Source organism: Dromiciops gliroides, chromosome 1 (assembly GCF_019393635.1).
Source record: "Dromiciops gliroides isolate mDroGli1 chromosome 1, mDroGli1.pri, whole genome shotgun sequence".
NCBI classification, from domain to species: domain Eukaryota; kingdom Metazoa; phylum Chordata; class Mammalia; order Microbiotheria; family Microbiotheriidae; genus Dromiciops; species Dromiciops gliroides.
The window spans coordinates 27,012,316-27,027,662 of record NC_057861.1 but is presented as its reverse complement, the minus strand read 5'-3'; the positions used below and the strand labels follow the sequence as shown (position 1 = coordinate 27,027,662).

The window sequence follows — 15,347 nt, the reverse complement described above, 5'->3', positions numbered from 1 at the left end:
ATTAAAAGAAATGAATGTAGCTTGGACCCAGAGAAGAATGGGAAAAAAAATTAAGCACTCTCCTTTTGGGGTGGGCTGGGGGAGGTGGTGAATGGGTAGATTATTTTGACATTTTTTTCTTCTTTCTTTATCCTTTTTTTTTTTTTAACAGAAGGGATGGCTCACTAAGTAACTAAGAAGGAGAGATGAAAGTGATTTAAAAACAAAATACTTAAGGAAAAAAATTTAAAGAGTAAAGGTAGGGGGCAGCTAGGTGGCGCAGTGGATAGAGCACTGGCCCTGGAGTCAGGAGGACCTGAGTTCAAATCTGGCCTCAGACACTTGATAACTTACTAGCTGTGTGACCCTGGGCAAGTCACTTAACCCCAATTGCCTTACCAAAAAAAAAAGAGTAAAGGTGGTACAGTAGAGTGATGGGCCTAAAGTAAAGATGACACCAATTCAAATCTTGACTCAGACCAGCTACTTGCTGTACTTGCTGTGTGACCTTTGACAAGTCACATAACCCCTGCCTGCCTTAGTTTCTTCATCTATAAAATGGGTATAACAATAGCCCCTACTCCCCAGAGTTGTTTTGAGAATCCAATGAGACAGTAGTCTTAAAATGTTTTGCAAATCTTAAAGTATTATATGAATGCGGGCTATCATCATTGTTATTCTCATCTCACTCATCATCAGTTCATGCAAGTCCTTCCAGGTTTCTCTGAACTCCTCCTGCTCATCGTTTCTTACAGCACAATAGAATTCCATTACATTCATATACCATAACTTGTTCAGCCATTCCCCAACTGATGGGCATCCCCTCAATTTCCAATTCCTTGCCACCACAAAAAGAGCAGCTAAAAATATTTTTGTACATGTGGGTCCTTTTCCTTTTTATGATATCATCATTGTTATTAATAAGTATTAACAATTTAATAATAACAATGGCTGAAAAGGGACCACTGTGGTGTCATGGAGATATACCAGCCAGGCATTGGAAGACCCAGGATCTTCCTGTTATTGATCCTGTTATTGTAACCTCCAACAAATTTCTCTTCAGTCTCTTCAGTTTCCTCAACTGCAAAGTGAAGGGACTGAATAAAAAAGATGAAAGATAATAATTCAGTTTTTTTTTTCAGTTGTATCTGACTCTTTGTGACCCAATTTGTGGTTTTCTTGACAGAGATAGTGGAGTGGTTTGCCATTTCCTTCCCTAGCTCCTTTTACAAATGAGGAAACAGGCCAACAGAGTGAAGTGACTTGCCCAGAGTCACACAACTAGGGAATGTCTGGGGCCTGATTTGAACTCAGGAAGATGAGTCATACTGACTCCAGGCCCAATCCTCTAACCACTGCATACCTAGCTAACTAGTATGAAATAATAACAACAACAATAATAGCTAATAATAGAGGGCTTTTAAGGTTTACAAAGCATAGTGAGTATGCTCTCTCAATTGATGCTGCTAATAATCTTGGGAGGCAGGTATATTATTTTCCTTATTTTACAGTTGAGGAAACTGAAACAAACAGAGGTTAAGTGACTTGCCCAGGGTCACACAGCTAACAAGTGTCCGAGGTCAGATTTGAATACAGTGTTCATAATTGTACATGAGGCAACATAAGTGTTCCTGACTTCAGGTAGATACTCTATCCCCTACACACCTAACTAGCCATCACCATCATCACCACCACCACAATTACAACCATGAATAATAGAATATTATAAGGTTTGCAAAGCACTGTCCATATGCTTTCTTTCATTTGGGGGGCTTTTTTTTGGTTATTTTGTTTTGTTTTGTTTTTTGCTGGGCAATAAGGGTTAAGTGACTTGCCCAGGGTCACACAGATAGTGTCAAGTGTCTGAGGCTGGATTTGAACTCAGGTCCTCCTGAATCCAGGGTCAGTGCTTTATCCACTGCGCCACCTAGCTGCCCCCATATGCTTTCTTTTTAGCAAGATGTAGTTTCCTTCCTTATCTCTTTTTAGATCTATTTTTGTCTTTGCTTTGTCTGAGATAAGGATTTCTGCCCCTGCTTTTTTTACTTCAGCTGAAGCATAATATATTCTGCTCCATCATTTTACCTTTACTCTGTGTGTATCTTTCTGCTTCAAATGAATTTCTTGTAAACAACATGTTGTAGGATTCTGGTTTTTAATCTACTATGCTATCCACTTACATTTTATGGGAAAGTTCATTCCATTCACATTCATAGTTATAATTATTGTGTATTTCCCTACATCCTGTTTTTCCCTTTATTTATACTTTCCTCTCTCCTTTCACCTGGTCCCTTCTCTCTAGTGTTTTGCTTCTGACCACCACCTCCCTCAAACTGCCCTCCCTTCTATCAGCCACACCTTCCTTTTCTTTCCCCTTTCCCCTCCTATAATGCCCCACTCTTTTCTTTCCCTTTCCCCTTTTACTTCCCCTTAGAGTAAGATAAATTTCTATACCCAACAGAGTGTCTATATTATTCGCTCTTTCACCCAAATCAGATGAGAGTAAGGTTGAAACAATGTTCACCTCTCCCTTATTTTCCCTCTATTGTGATAGATCTTTTGTGCCTTTTCATGGGATATGATTTCCCCCCCTCTGCCATCCCTTTCCTCTTCTTCCAGTACAATCCTTTTTGTCACCTTTAAGATTTTTTTAATATCATCACATCAAAATCAACTTATACCCACACATTTCTCTCTATGTATAGAGATAGAGATCTCAAGAGTCACAAGTATCTTCTTTCCATGTAGGGATGTAAACATTTTAACCTCATTGAATAACATGTTTTTTTCCCTATTTTACCTTTTTATGCTTCTCTTGAGTCTTGTATTTGAAGATTGAATTTTCTGTTTAGTTCTTGACTTTTCATCAGGAAATTTTTAAAGTCCCCTGTCTCATTAAATGTCCATCTTTTCCCCTGAAGATTATGCTCAGTTTTGCTGGATAGTAGATTGTTGGTTGCAATCCAAGCTCCTTTGCCTTCAGGAATATTATATTCCAAGCCCTCCAATTCTTTAAGGTTGAAGGTTCTGGGTCCTCTATAATCCTGAGTGTGGCTTCTTGATATTTAAATTGTTTCTTTCTGGCTGCTTGCAGTATGTTCTCCTTCACCTGATAATTCTGGAATTTGTCTACAATATTCCTTGGAGTTTTCCTCTTATGTTCTCTTTCAGGAGGTGATCAGTGAATTCTTTCTATTACTATTTTCCCCCTGGTTCTAAGACTTGTTCTCCTTGAAAATATCCTGAAATATCTGTCCAGGCTCTTTTTAAAAATTTATTTATCATGGCCCTCAGGTAGTCCAATAATTCTTAAATTGTCCCTCCTGGATCTATTTTCCAGTTCTGTTGTTTTTCTAAGGAGGTATTTTACATTTTCTTCTTCTTTTACATTGTTTTGATTCTGCTTTACTGCTTCCTGATATTTCATTGAGTCATTAGTTTCCACCTGCCCAATTCTGATTCTTAAGGAATTATTTTCCCCAGTCAGCTTCTGCACCTTGTTTTTCATTTGGCCAATTGTAATTTTAAGGAACTGTTTTCTTTTTCCAATCTATTGACTCTCTCTTGCATAACTGTCATTTCTTTTTCTAATTTTTCCTTCTTCCTCTCTTATTTGATTTATAAAATCCCTTTTGAGCTCTTCCAAGATGGCATTTTGGTCTTGAAACCAATTCATCTTCCCCTTTGAGGCTTCACATATAGGCATTTTGACATTGTTGTCCTCTTCTGAATTTGTGTTTTGGTCATTCAGGTCACCATAGTATCTTTCTATAGTGAGGGTTTGTTTCTATTCCTTACTCATATTTTAACCCATTCTGTTCCTTTTAAAATTGAGCTCTCCTCTTGGGGTGCAGGCAGCACTGTCCCAAGCTTCTTTTGCTGGTAGCTGGGGGCCTTATCACTGGCTTTCTACTCTGAGATTTCAGTGGCTTACAATTTGCTCACTGCACTGGGGGGAGGGGGAACCTAGTTGTGTCTGTTGTGTAGCAGATACGCCAGCTGGCAGCTTACCTTTTGCATTGAATCTGGGGGCTTCACAACTGACCTGCTGTGTCACTAGCTTGCTGAGCCAGGACTGAAGATCCTCAGCTGCTGATCTATGCTGTGACTAAGAGCCTTCCACTGGGTTGCCCAGACACTCCTCTATGCTGCACTGTACTCCTCTTTTACCCAAGTAAAACCAACCTTTTTCTGAATTTCTTCTAGGTTATCTTAAGCCAGAAGATTGTTTCAATCCATCTTTTTGTAGGTTCTTTAGCTCCAGGATCCATTTAGAAGCTTGACTTAACATTGTTTCCAAGGGAAATTTGGGAGAGCTCAGGCAACTTCCTGGCTTCTCTCTGCCATTTTGGCTCTGCCCCCCTACAGTCTATGAATATGTTTTCTCAACCTTGGGAGGCAGGTGCTATTATTGTCCCCGTTTTAAAGATGAAGAAACTGAGGCAGAAAGAGGTTAAGTGACTTGCCCTGGGTTGCAGTTAGTAAATGTCTGAGGCCAGGCTGGAACTCAGGTCTTCCCGAGTACCCACTGGGCCCCCTAGCTACCTATAGGCAAAGGGGATCACATTCTCAATCTCCAAGTCTGTACTACCATGAAGTAACCTCTTCAAACTGTAGCAATGTCTTTTAAGGATCCTCAAGGGGCATGGCAACTTCATCTTTAATGTTACAAGAGAGAACAATTTGGAGGAGGGAGGGACAGTATTATTTCTTCTTCTTTTTTTGTTTTGTTTTTGTGGGGGGGTTTGTATTCTTTCTTTCTTTTGGGGGGTGCAGGGCAATGTGGGATAAGTGACTTGCCTAAGGTCACACAGCTAGTGTCAAATGTCTGAGGCTGGTTTTGGACTCAGGTCCTCCTGAATCCAGGGCCAGTGCTTTATCTACTGCACCACCTAGCTTGCCCCCTTTGGTATTCTTTCTTTCTTTCTCTTTCTTTCTTTTTGAGGCAATCTTTTATTTATTTTTTTTAAATAAAACTATTATTTTCCAGTTACATGTAGAAATAGTTTTCAACATTTGTTTATATAAGATTTCCAATTTCAAATTTTTCTCCCTCCCTCCCCCCTCCCCTAGAAAGCAGGTAATCTGATATAGGTAATATATACATAATAACATTTAGTATATTTCTTCATTAGTCATGTTATAAGAGAAGAATCAGAGCAAAAAGGAAAAACCCCAAAACAGAAAACCAACAGAACCAAAAACAAAAGAAATAGTATGGTCCAATCAGCATCCATATTGTGTGGGACAATTATGGATTGAGTCAGATTAAACTCTGAGGATGGAGTCTGAAAGATACCTAGCCTCCCCCCCCCCCAGAATAGCTAGCCTCTCGCTTTGTCTAAAAGTTAATTGCTTGTCAAATTCTCACTGTCTCCTTTCAGTTTTATTGTTGAGATAATGGACTTGGGACAGTTCTGTAAACTTTGGGGATGGGGTCTGGGAGATGTCCAGTCCCCCAGTAAGTTTTATTACCTGTCACAGTTCTACCAATTAACACTATTTACTTTACTTCTGCTTAGTTCCCACATGCCAGCTACACCTTAGTATATGGCCTGTAATAAAAAACTCCCCTCTCACATGTGAGAATCCCAGTCTTTGTCATGATAAATTGCAGTCAGAAAAGGGAGTGATTTCTGCCTCCCTCTTTCTTTGACATTCCTCAGACTTGTACCCTTTCCCCTTCTCCCCTTTGTTCTTGGACATGTCTCCATACATGGATCACGAGCTGGGTACGAATTTTGGGTGAGACAGGATTGGATGTTAGATTGTGAGCTCATCCACCCTAGGTGTATGTGGAGACAGTCCTTTTCAAGATTACTATAAAAACCTAGAGGATTGGGCATATCTTTGCAAGACTTCAGTGTGTAATTGGGCTTTGCCCATCCTCATGAGGATGTAATAAATCTGTCTCTGCTTGACTTGGTGGTCTCCTCAAGTTATTTGGATAAACTGAGGCAGTTTGTCCCAAACACATATTCTACAGTTCCTGTTTTGTTTTTTTGGAGAGCTTTTTTCATCCTTTGGAACTTTCTGGTACCATTGGATTGGTGAGAAGAATCTAGTCTATTACAGTTGATCAACACATAATGTTGATGATACTGTGTATAATTTTCTTCTGGTTCTGCTCATCTCACTCATGCAAGTCGGTATTATTTCTTAAAAAAAAAAAAAGCACGCAAAAAACCCAACCCTAGGATGCAAACCAAAAAAAAAGGCATCAATCAAACTTGTTTAAAATTAGTCATAGTCTAGAATATAGCAACAGAAACTAGGGCTCAGCCCTCTGCTAGTACAACCCTGTTCAGGAAAACAAAACTAATTGAAGAGGCAGAGTTCTCTTATGGAGGAGTGTCCTGGGGCAGGGCAAAGGGCAGCGCGACTCTCAGCCAGCTGGGCACTGAGCTCTCATGTCCCTCACTCTCTCGGTGCAGGCTGTGGACACCATGGATCTCTGGAACACTCGGCCAGGAGACCTGGACAGGTACATCGAAGTGCATCTCTTGCCTGATACCCCTTTCAAGAGAGAGGTCCGAAGAGCCATTGACGCCATCTCCTCCTTCCTAAAGGACAGGTGTTTCCGAGATACAGGGAAGTCAGTCCGGGTGACCAAGGTTGTGAAGGTGAGCCCAGGGCTGCTTTCTTTACCTGCTTCTCTGAGAATCTGGGCAGGGGCAGAAGGCTCGGGACAGAGACAAGCCCCAGGCAGGGGAAGGATCCTCTTGGGTCCCTAAAAGCCAGGTTTGTAACAGGGGTGAGCAGAGCAGAGGGCTGTCTGGGGAGGGGGCAGCTGGTTTTTCAAGTCCCCTTCCCCCTTCTTCAGGCCAAGTGGCTCTTCCTTCAGGGATAATCTCCGTTTCTGCTCCATGCAGGGAGGGTCATCTGGCAAAGGCACAGCCCTGAGAGGCCGCTCGGATGCAGACCTGGTAGTATTTCTCAGCAACCTCAAAAGCTATCGGGACCAGAAAGACCGTCGAAAAGAGTGCATTGAGGCAATCAAGAAACAACTGGTAGAGTGGGAGCGTGACCAAACTGGGGTGTTTGCAGTAAAATTTGAGGAAAACAGATGGCCCAACCCCAGAGTGCTGAGCTTCCAGATGAGGCTGACAATGTACAGTCCATGGGTGGATTTTGATTTGCTTCCAGCCTTTGATGCTCTAGGTAAGAAGCCCCAATCCTGGCTTCTGGGTCACCCCAGCCCAGGAGGAGGACACGCTGCTTCTAGAAGAACAGCCCCTGCCAAGAGCCTTTCTCTCAGCCTCAGCATCAGCTCATTTCCAACAGTAAAGCTTCCCTCCTTGGCCCACAAACCCAGGAGTTAGAGAGTCTCTGTTCCTACCTCCTGGGGATGGGGGATGGGCAGGGGGAATTACAGCAAAGAACATTAGTTTACTGTGACCCCAGGCAAGTCACTGCCTTTCTCTGACTCTGGGGAGTTGGACTAAATGAAGGATTCTAGACAAGCAGCTAGGTGGTGCTGTGGATAGAGCACTGAGCTTGGAGTAGGGAAGACCTGAGCTCAAATCCAAGCTAGACACTTGCTAGCTGTGTGACTCTGGGCAAGTCACTTAACCTCCATTTGCCTCAGTTTACTCAGCTGTAAAATGAGCATTATCATAGTACCCTCTCTATAGGGTTGTTATGAGGCTCATGGTGGATAACATTTGTAAGGTGCTTGGCACATCAATGTTTCTGTTGTGTTTGTTTTGGGTGGCACTTTGTCAATCTAGTCATTCAGTCAATCAATCATTTATTAAGCACCTACTATGAGTCAGCCACTGTACTAACCACTGGGGATAGAAAGAAAGGTAAAAGACAGCTCCAGCTGTCAAGAAGCTCCTTGTCTAAGGGGGAAGACAAGCTTTGAGCAGCTGTGTTCCAACAAGCTACAGACAGGACGAATTGGAAATCATTCACAGAGGAGACTGAGTCTGGGGAGCTTCTCACAGTTCTGTTTTTAAATGTTTAAAATAAAATACATGAGATCATTAGGAAAAAATCAGATTGAAATAGTTTTTAAAGTTTTTGTTAACTCTTATAGAGCCCAGGTGGAGAACCCCCAGACCAGATAATCTCCCAAGCCCCTTCCAGTTTTAAGCCTGTGGCCACAACTAATTCTGGTCTAGAATAAACCCTTCTCTTCTCAGACACATCATGTTATCAGCAGATGCCCAGTCGTTGGGCAGACAACAAAGAACAGGTGTGGCCAGCTGGCTACCCCCCCAGAGACAGCCAGAGCCCCAGGTGGATCTGACTTTTTCTGGCTCTCTCTCCTGTTCCAATCAGCCTGGGCTCTTCACTGATCCATGAACAAACCATAACCACGCCTACCCGTAGGCCCTTTGTCAGGTTATGATCCCTTTTGGAAAAACCTTCTTTCTACTCCATTTATCCAAATTCTGCTCATCCTTCAAGGCCCAGGTCAGATCCCCCTACTCCATGAAGCCTTCATTGATGCCCTCAGACCACAGAGATCTTTCTCCCCTGAGTTCCTCCCTGACTCAACCCCACCCCACCCCTTCTGTGTCTGATATTGTCAGCCATTTCATGTATATGGTTCTTTTGTCTACATGCCAACTCCTGATGGGCAGGACCTGCCTTTTGTCCCTATCTCTACCCCTAGTAGCCCACCCCCACTTCCCTACTCCTTGTTAGAGCTGGTGCTCATTAAACACTATTGATATTGAGTTGGTTTTTCCCTACAGGCCAGCTTAACAGGTTCTTCAAACCTGACCCTCAGGTCTACATTGAACTTATAAGGCAATCCCAGGAGGGGGAAGAGGGAGAATTCTCTACCTGCTTCACAGAACTACAGAGGAACTTCCTCAAAGAGCGTTGCACCAAACTCAAAAGTCTGATCCGATTGGTGAAGCACTGGTACAAAATGGTAGGAATCTTCCTTGGGTACCCAGGAGTTCAATACCTCAGGGCAGTGAGAGGAGAACAGAGGAGTGGCCATGCCACTCACTAGCTGTGAGACCTTAGTCAAGTCACCTAGCCTCTTCCTCAGCTCTAAGACGAAGGAGCTGGAGCAGATGGCTTCTGACCTTCCCTGTGACTCAGAAGAGGATGCAACATGATGCATATGGATTGTATTTCATTCCATTAATCAAATGCATTTAGAAGGTATCTACTATGTGCTACAGGCACTACAAATATAAGAAATGAAAACAATTCCTACTCTCAAATAACTTACATTCTACTAGAGTAGACATGGGCATATATGATTGTTACAGAGATGCTGGGGGGGGCAGGGGAGAAATAGAAAGGAGAAATGGCAAAATTATTGATCAAGGGGGTGATCATTCTCAATGATTTCTTCTTCCTTCTCAGTGTGAGGAGAAACTAGGCTCACTCCCCCCAAAGTATGCCCTAGAGCTCCTCACTGTCTATGCCTGGGAGCATGGGAGCAAGGAAACCTATTTCCGCACAGCCGAGGGCTTCCGTACCGTCCTGCACTTGATCGAGCAATACCAAGACCTCCAGGTCTACTGGACCGTCAACTATGACTTCCACAATGAGACCATTGGGAGCTACCTGCGCCAGCAGCTCCAGAAACCCAGGTACCAGAGATAGGCTCCACCCCACCCTCAAAATCAGCCAAGCTTCCAAGCCTATGGCTCTGGTGCCCTGAGCCTCTCTGGCCTGACTCAGGCCACCCCCTTGCAAACAGAAAGCAAAGCTTATTGCTGAACTTTTGACTCAGGACCTGCCCATAAAATGGCCCCGTGTGTAAGTGGCATGATGGATTGACTTCCTGATATGGTATCAGACATGCTAGGGAGACTCACTTGGCAATCAAAATGTCTTCCCTCTGCTGCTATCTGAAATTCCACCATTTGGGCTTTATGCCGGGTCCTTCAAGACTCCTGTTGGTTCAACCCAATCCAACCTAATTATACACGTATTTACTGAATCCCTATGGTAACTTGAGAGGTTATCAGGTGTCAAGGCATAGGCATGTAAGATTCAGTACAATGATTAGTGTGTGGTCTGTTGCTCCCCAGCCCTTACTGTGTCATACAATCATATCCTTAGCCATTTCCTACATGGAAATCTAGGCTTCTGGTCAAATGAATCCCCAGGGGTCTGTGTATTAGTCCCTGGTCCCTTCCTAGTCATTAGCTGTTTGACTGTGGACAAGATTCTTCTATAGGTCTCGGTGCTTCTCTATGGTCCAACTCACAGGGCCTATTGGAAGAATAATTTGATCCTGAAGGCAAAGGCTTTGGAACTACAAAGCATTATGGAAATGTCAACCATTCATATTACAGTACTCTAAGTTTCTTAAAGGATTTAGAGAGGGGCATGCCTAAAGCCAATGCCTTCTTGGCTTTGGCAACCTGGGAGGATTCTTTACATTAGTCTCCACTCTCTGCCCTACCCTTTAGGCCAGTGATCCTGGACCCAGCTGACCCAACTTGTGATGTAGGGGGTAATGAAAAATATCGACACCACTGGGAGAAACTGGCGCAAGAAGCTCAGCAATGGTCGCATGCCCCCTGCTTTCAAAATGGGAATATAACCTTGGTGCAGCCATGGGATGTGCCAGTAAGTGAGAGCCTTCTCTGATACGTGTGTGCTATGTGTATGTGTGACGCTCCCAGGAAGGGCCCCCATGTGCCCAGGCAGCCTTTGCCCCTGCACAGCACCCCTTCTGGCCTCAGACTCACTGTTATCTGACATTGGAATGTAGAGGTCTACTCCTGACCTGAGCTGAATGCTCCAGCTGGGCCTTGACCATAACAAGCCACCATGAGACTGGCATGTCCCATGATCTTTGGGATTTGGAAGAGTTTAAGGTTATCCTCCTTGATTCTACATCTGCCACACTAAACTGGAACCCAGCATGCTTATAGCACCCCCCCCCCCAACACACACACACCCATTTCTAGTCCAACCCAAGGAAGACCATGTTCAAGAGAGCCTTTTAATTGTGCAATGGAGTCCTGGGATGTGGCACAGAGCAAAGAGAGACAGAGAGAAACTGACATAAGCCTGACCCCCAGAACTGAATCATGTACTCCCACTGGGTACCCACTCCCACAGTGCACTCTGGGGTGGTCACTTCCCAGGACCTCTTAGTGACCTCGACTTCATTAGATCCCCTAGTCTTATTTTCATAGTCACACTGCTGCAGCTTGTTGCGTTTATACTATCCCTATGTGATAGCTATGACAACTGAGGCTCAGGGAGGATAATGAACTTGAGTAAGGTCACATGGCTAGTTAGTATTAGAACCAGGACTAGAATATGGTTCTCTGTACTCTAAGGTTCTTTCTTTGTTGTTGTTATTGAATCGTTTTCAGTCATATCTGACTCTCCCTGACCCCATTTTGGGTTTTTCTTGGCAGAGGTATTGGAGTGGTTTGCTATTTCCTTCTCCAGTTCATTTTATAGATGAAGAAACTGAGGCAAACAGTAAAATAACCTCAGGGTCACCCAGCTAGTTAGTGTTTGAGGCTAGATTTGAACTCAGGAAGGTAGGCTGGGCACTCTATGCACTATAGTGCCACCTAGCTTCCCAAAGTTCTTTCTACATGACCTCAGTGACTCCCACACCCAAATCGTGGGTAGGCAGAATCCCCAAGGTAAATGTGTTCTCTTTTCAGGTGGAGCAGACCCTGAAAGGAAGCAAAGGCTTTCCCAGTAACCCAGAAGTCTTCTATCAAAGTGGAGGGGGCCTGCCCAAGTGTAATTATTACTTCCAAAGTGAGCCTGCCACTCAGGAGGAGACACGGAAAGGAAGCAAGGGCTTTCCCGGTAACCCAGAAGTCTTCTATCAAAGTGGAGGGGGCCTGCCCAAGTGTAATTATTACTTCCAAAGTGAGCCTGCCACTCAGGAGGAGACACGGAAAGGAAGCAAGGGCTTTCCCGTACCCAGTTACTCAGGAGAGGTCCTGTCAGAGTACAATCATTACTCCCATGTTAAGCCTCTCGCCCAACAAGAGCCCACCTGCACAGTTCTCTGAGTCTGGTCTCCCCATCCCCTGGCTCTCAGTGACAACAGAGGGAGAACAGGAAGTATTGGATGAGAGGACTGGCAAGGTGACTCCCAACTCTCAAATTCTGTGATTCCAAGAAGGTCAGAGGCAGGTGTGGGTATGTATCAGAAACATGTAGTGACGTCTTTATAAGGATGGCATGTGTAAGTGAACAAGGATGGGTTGGGCCAAGCAGAACAGGACACCTTCTAACTCTAAATATATGATCCTGCCATTCCCAGGCTGTGGTGTGTCTAGACATTAAAGCCACCTCTGGTCTGTCCTGTCTGTATCTCATTTAACTGTAATCATTAGCGTGTTGTCTCCCTCTGAGGGAAATGAGTCTTTCTCTATTACATTAAGAACTAATTTTTGAATCAAGACCCAGGTTTTTCTCCTTTCTTGTTTCCTCATCCAGACATCAACCAGTGTGAGAAATCTTTCTCAAAGACTTACTTCGGAAAAGAAATCCTAAGTTTAGGTTAATGGGTGGATTCCTGCTCATTGTGATTACTCAGATAGGTCTGAGGAAATGTGGATTCTCCCTTCAGTCAGCAAGGCTATATGGAAATTTTAAATTCCAAGTCAGGTACCTCAAGACCCTCACTGTAATATAACCCACCTCCCATTATAATATTCATTCTCTCATTAATTGTTAACCAGTCAGAATTGATTGCCACCCCCTCAGGAACACCTGCTCTTCCAAGGGAATATAAACTGTGAGCCCACTGTCATGAGGCATTTTTAGCATTCAAGAGTACCACTGACCTCTTTTATTAAAAATATGCTAGCCTTATTAATAAAATGACTACCCTGAGATTATATCTCTCCAACTTTTTAAACATCACATTTTAATAGACTATGAGCTCCTGGAGATCAGAAACTGTTTTCATCTTTCTTTGTTCATATTTCCAGCATTTAGCACAATGCCTGACACATTGTAGGGGCTTGATAAATGCTTGTTGACTAACTGATGTGGGACTTAAGGAATATTATTCAACAGTGGGCAGCTAGAAGACAATGGTGATTTTTGTTTAAAACATCATGTTAAATCTTTGCACTGGTGATGTGGTATCTGGAGACCAAACAGCAGGGAATGAAATTCCCAATAAGGAACCCAATAAGGAACACCCTTTGGTCACTGCCCCAGCAGTCCCATTCAGATGTCATCTCCAGTCAAGGGGAAGTCAGGCACTTCCTGGGACAATCAGCATGTATTTTTTTTTTTTTGGTGAGGCAATTGGGGTTAAGTGACTTGCCCAGGGTCACACAGCTAGTAAGTGGCAAGGGTCTGAGTCGGGATTTGAACTCAGGTCTTCCTGAATCCAGGGCCAGTACTCTATCTATTGTGCCACCTACTTGCCCCAACATGTATTTTTGATCTGAATGTGCCAACTGTATGCTTCCTAACTAAATAAAGTTGACTTTTTTCTCCATTGCTACTGTCCAGTCAATCATTGATTCCATTTTGAGAGCTGGGTTTGCAGCAGCTGTAGGCGGTCTCTCACAATAATAATACAGGCTACAAGGGCAGAGCCAAGATGGCGGAGGAAAGACCTTAAACTCATAGAGCTCCTGATACAATCACCCCAAAAATAGCAATAAAAGGACCCTTGGAGCAGAAAAACACACAAAAGTACAGGCTGAGAGTTTTCTCCAGCAATAGATAGATTTCAGGGGGCCGTGCTGGGCCAGGAATAAAGCCTAACCCTGCAATCAGGCCGACACACCAGACACCCACAAGAGGAATTTGCCCCAGTGCCCCTCTGAATCAGCTGCAGCACCAGCGTCTTCTGGAACCGAGCGGCAGTCGGGTGGAATGGTTGGAATGGTTGGCCCGCGCGGGGCACGGGGGGGGGGGGGGGGGAGTGGGGTAAGTGCAGGGGTACCAGTGGACTGGGGGGAAGGATTTGACTGTCCCACCCCAGTGGGCAACCAGGAAGAAATCCCGAGCTACGGGAGGCCCAGGTGGGGGACGGGAGCGGGCAGGCTCATCGCAGCTAAAAACCACACCACAGAAAGCTTTGCTGGTTGGTTGCTTAGTAAGTAGGCCTGAGGTTATCTCCAGACCTGAAAACAGGCCAGGTGAGATTAAAACCTGCCCCCCTCAAACCAAAACACCTGGGACCCTCTGAAGCTGGGAACAGGAGTGGAGCTGAGAAGCAGCCCCCACACCCCCACACTCCCCAGTGGAGAGTTTAAAATCAAATGAAAGCGAGGCCAGGCAGACTAAGAAGAAGCCCAACCATCCCCCAGGCCATGCTGTAGCTGGAACAGTGTGTCCTGGAAGCAGCGTCACACTTTAAGAAGGAATTAAAAGCCAAGAAATAGTAAGCCAGGATGAGCAGGCAGAGAAAGCAGAAGACCATCGAAAACTTCTTTGGGGGTAAGGTAGACCACAATACAACCTCAGAAGAATAAGATAATAACAGGGTCAAAGCTCCAACATCCAAAGCTTCCAAGAAAAATATGCATTGGTCTCAGGCCATGAAAGCTCTCAAAAGGGACTTTGAAGAGAAAGTAGGAGAAACAGAAAGAAGATGTAGAGAAAGGGAGGAAAGAATGGAAAGGGAAATGAGAGTGATGCAGGAGAGTCATGAGAAAAAGGTCAACAGTTTGAAAAGACAAATGGAAAAGGAGATTAAAAAACTGTCTGATGAAATTAACTGCCTAAGAATTAGGATTGAACAAATGGAAGCTAGTGACCTTATGAGAAACCAAGAGACAGTAAAGCAAATCCAATTGAATGAAAAAATAGAGGGCAATGTGAAATATCTCCTTGGAAAAACAGCTGACCTGGAAAATAAATCTAGTAGAGATAATTTGAAAATCATTGGACTACCTGAAAATCATGACCAAAACAAGAGCTTAGACACCATCCTCCAAGAGATTGTGAGGGAAAATTGTCCTGGTATTCTAGAAGCAGAAGCTAAAATAGAAATGGAAAGAATCCACTGATCACCTCCTGAAAGAGATCCCAAAAGGAAAACTTCCAGGAATATTGTAGCCAAATTCCAGAACTTCCAGGTCAAGGAAAAAATACTGCAAGCAGCTAGAAAAAAGGAATTCAAATACTGTGGAGCTCCAATGAGGATAAAGCAAGATCTAGCAGCTTCTACATTAAAGGACTGAAGGGCATGGAATATGATATTCCAGAGGGCAAAGAAACTGGGACTACAGCCAAAAATCATGTACCCAGCAAAACTGAGTATAATCTTTCAGAGGCAAAAATGGGATTTCAATGAGAAAGAGGTCTTTCAAGTATTTGTGATGAAAAGACCTGAACTGAATAGAAAATTTGACTTACAAATACAAGACCCTGGAGAAGCATAAAAAGGTAAAGAGGAAAAAGACTTCATGAGGGATATTAAAAGATCAAACTGT

General features: G+C 43.8%; 1 protein-coding gene across 1 annotated transcript in view; it reads left to right on the top strand.

Moving 5' to 3' along the window:
* Positions 1-15,347, top strand: part of LOC122744502 (2'-5'-oligoadenylate synthase 3-like) — a 69,894-nt gene that overhangs the window by 26,987 nt on the left and 27,560 nt on the right. Inside the window, exons 9-14 of the mRNA XM_043990014.1 lie at positions 6,385-6,602; positions 6,852-7,140; positions 8,685-8,866; positions 9,313-9,542; positions 10,371-10,530; positions 11,592-11,950. Coding sequence (XP_043845949.1) covers positions 6,385-6,602; positions 6,852-7,140; positions 8,685-8,866; positions 9,313-9,542; positions 10,371-10,530; positions 11,592-11,950 — 1,438 coding nt within the window. The remainder of the gene's footprint in view (positions 1-6,384; positions 6,603-6,851; positions 7,141-8,684; positions 8,867-9,312; positions 9,543-10,370; positions 10,531-11,591; positions 11,951-15,347) is intronic.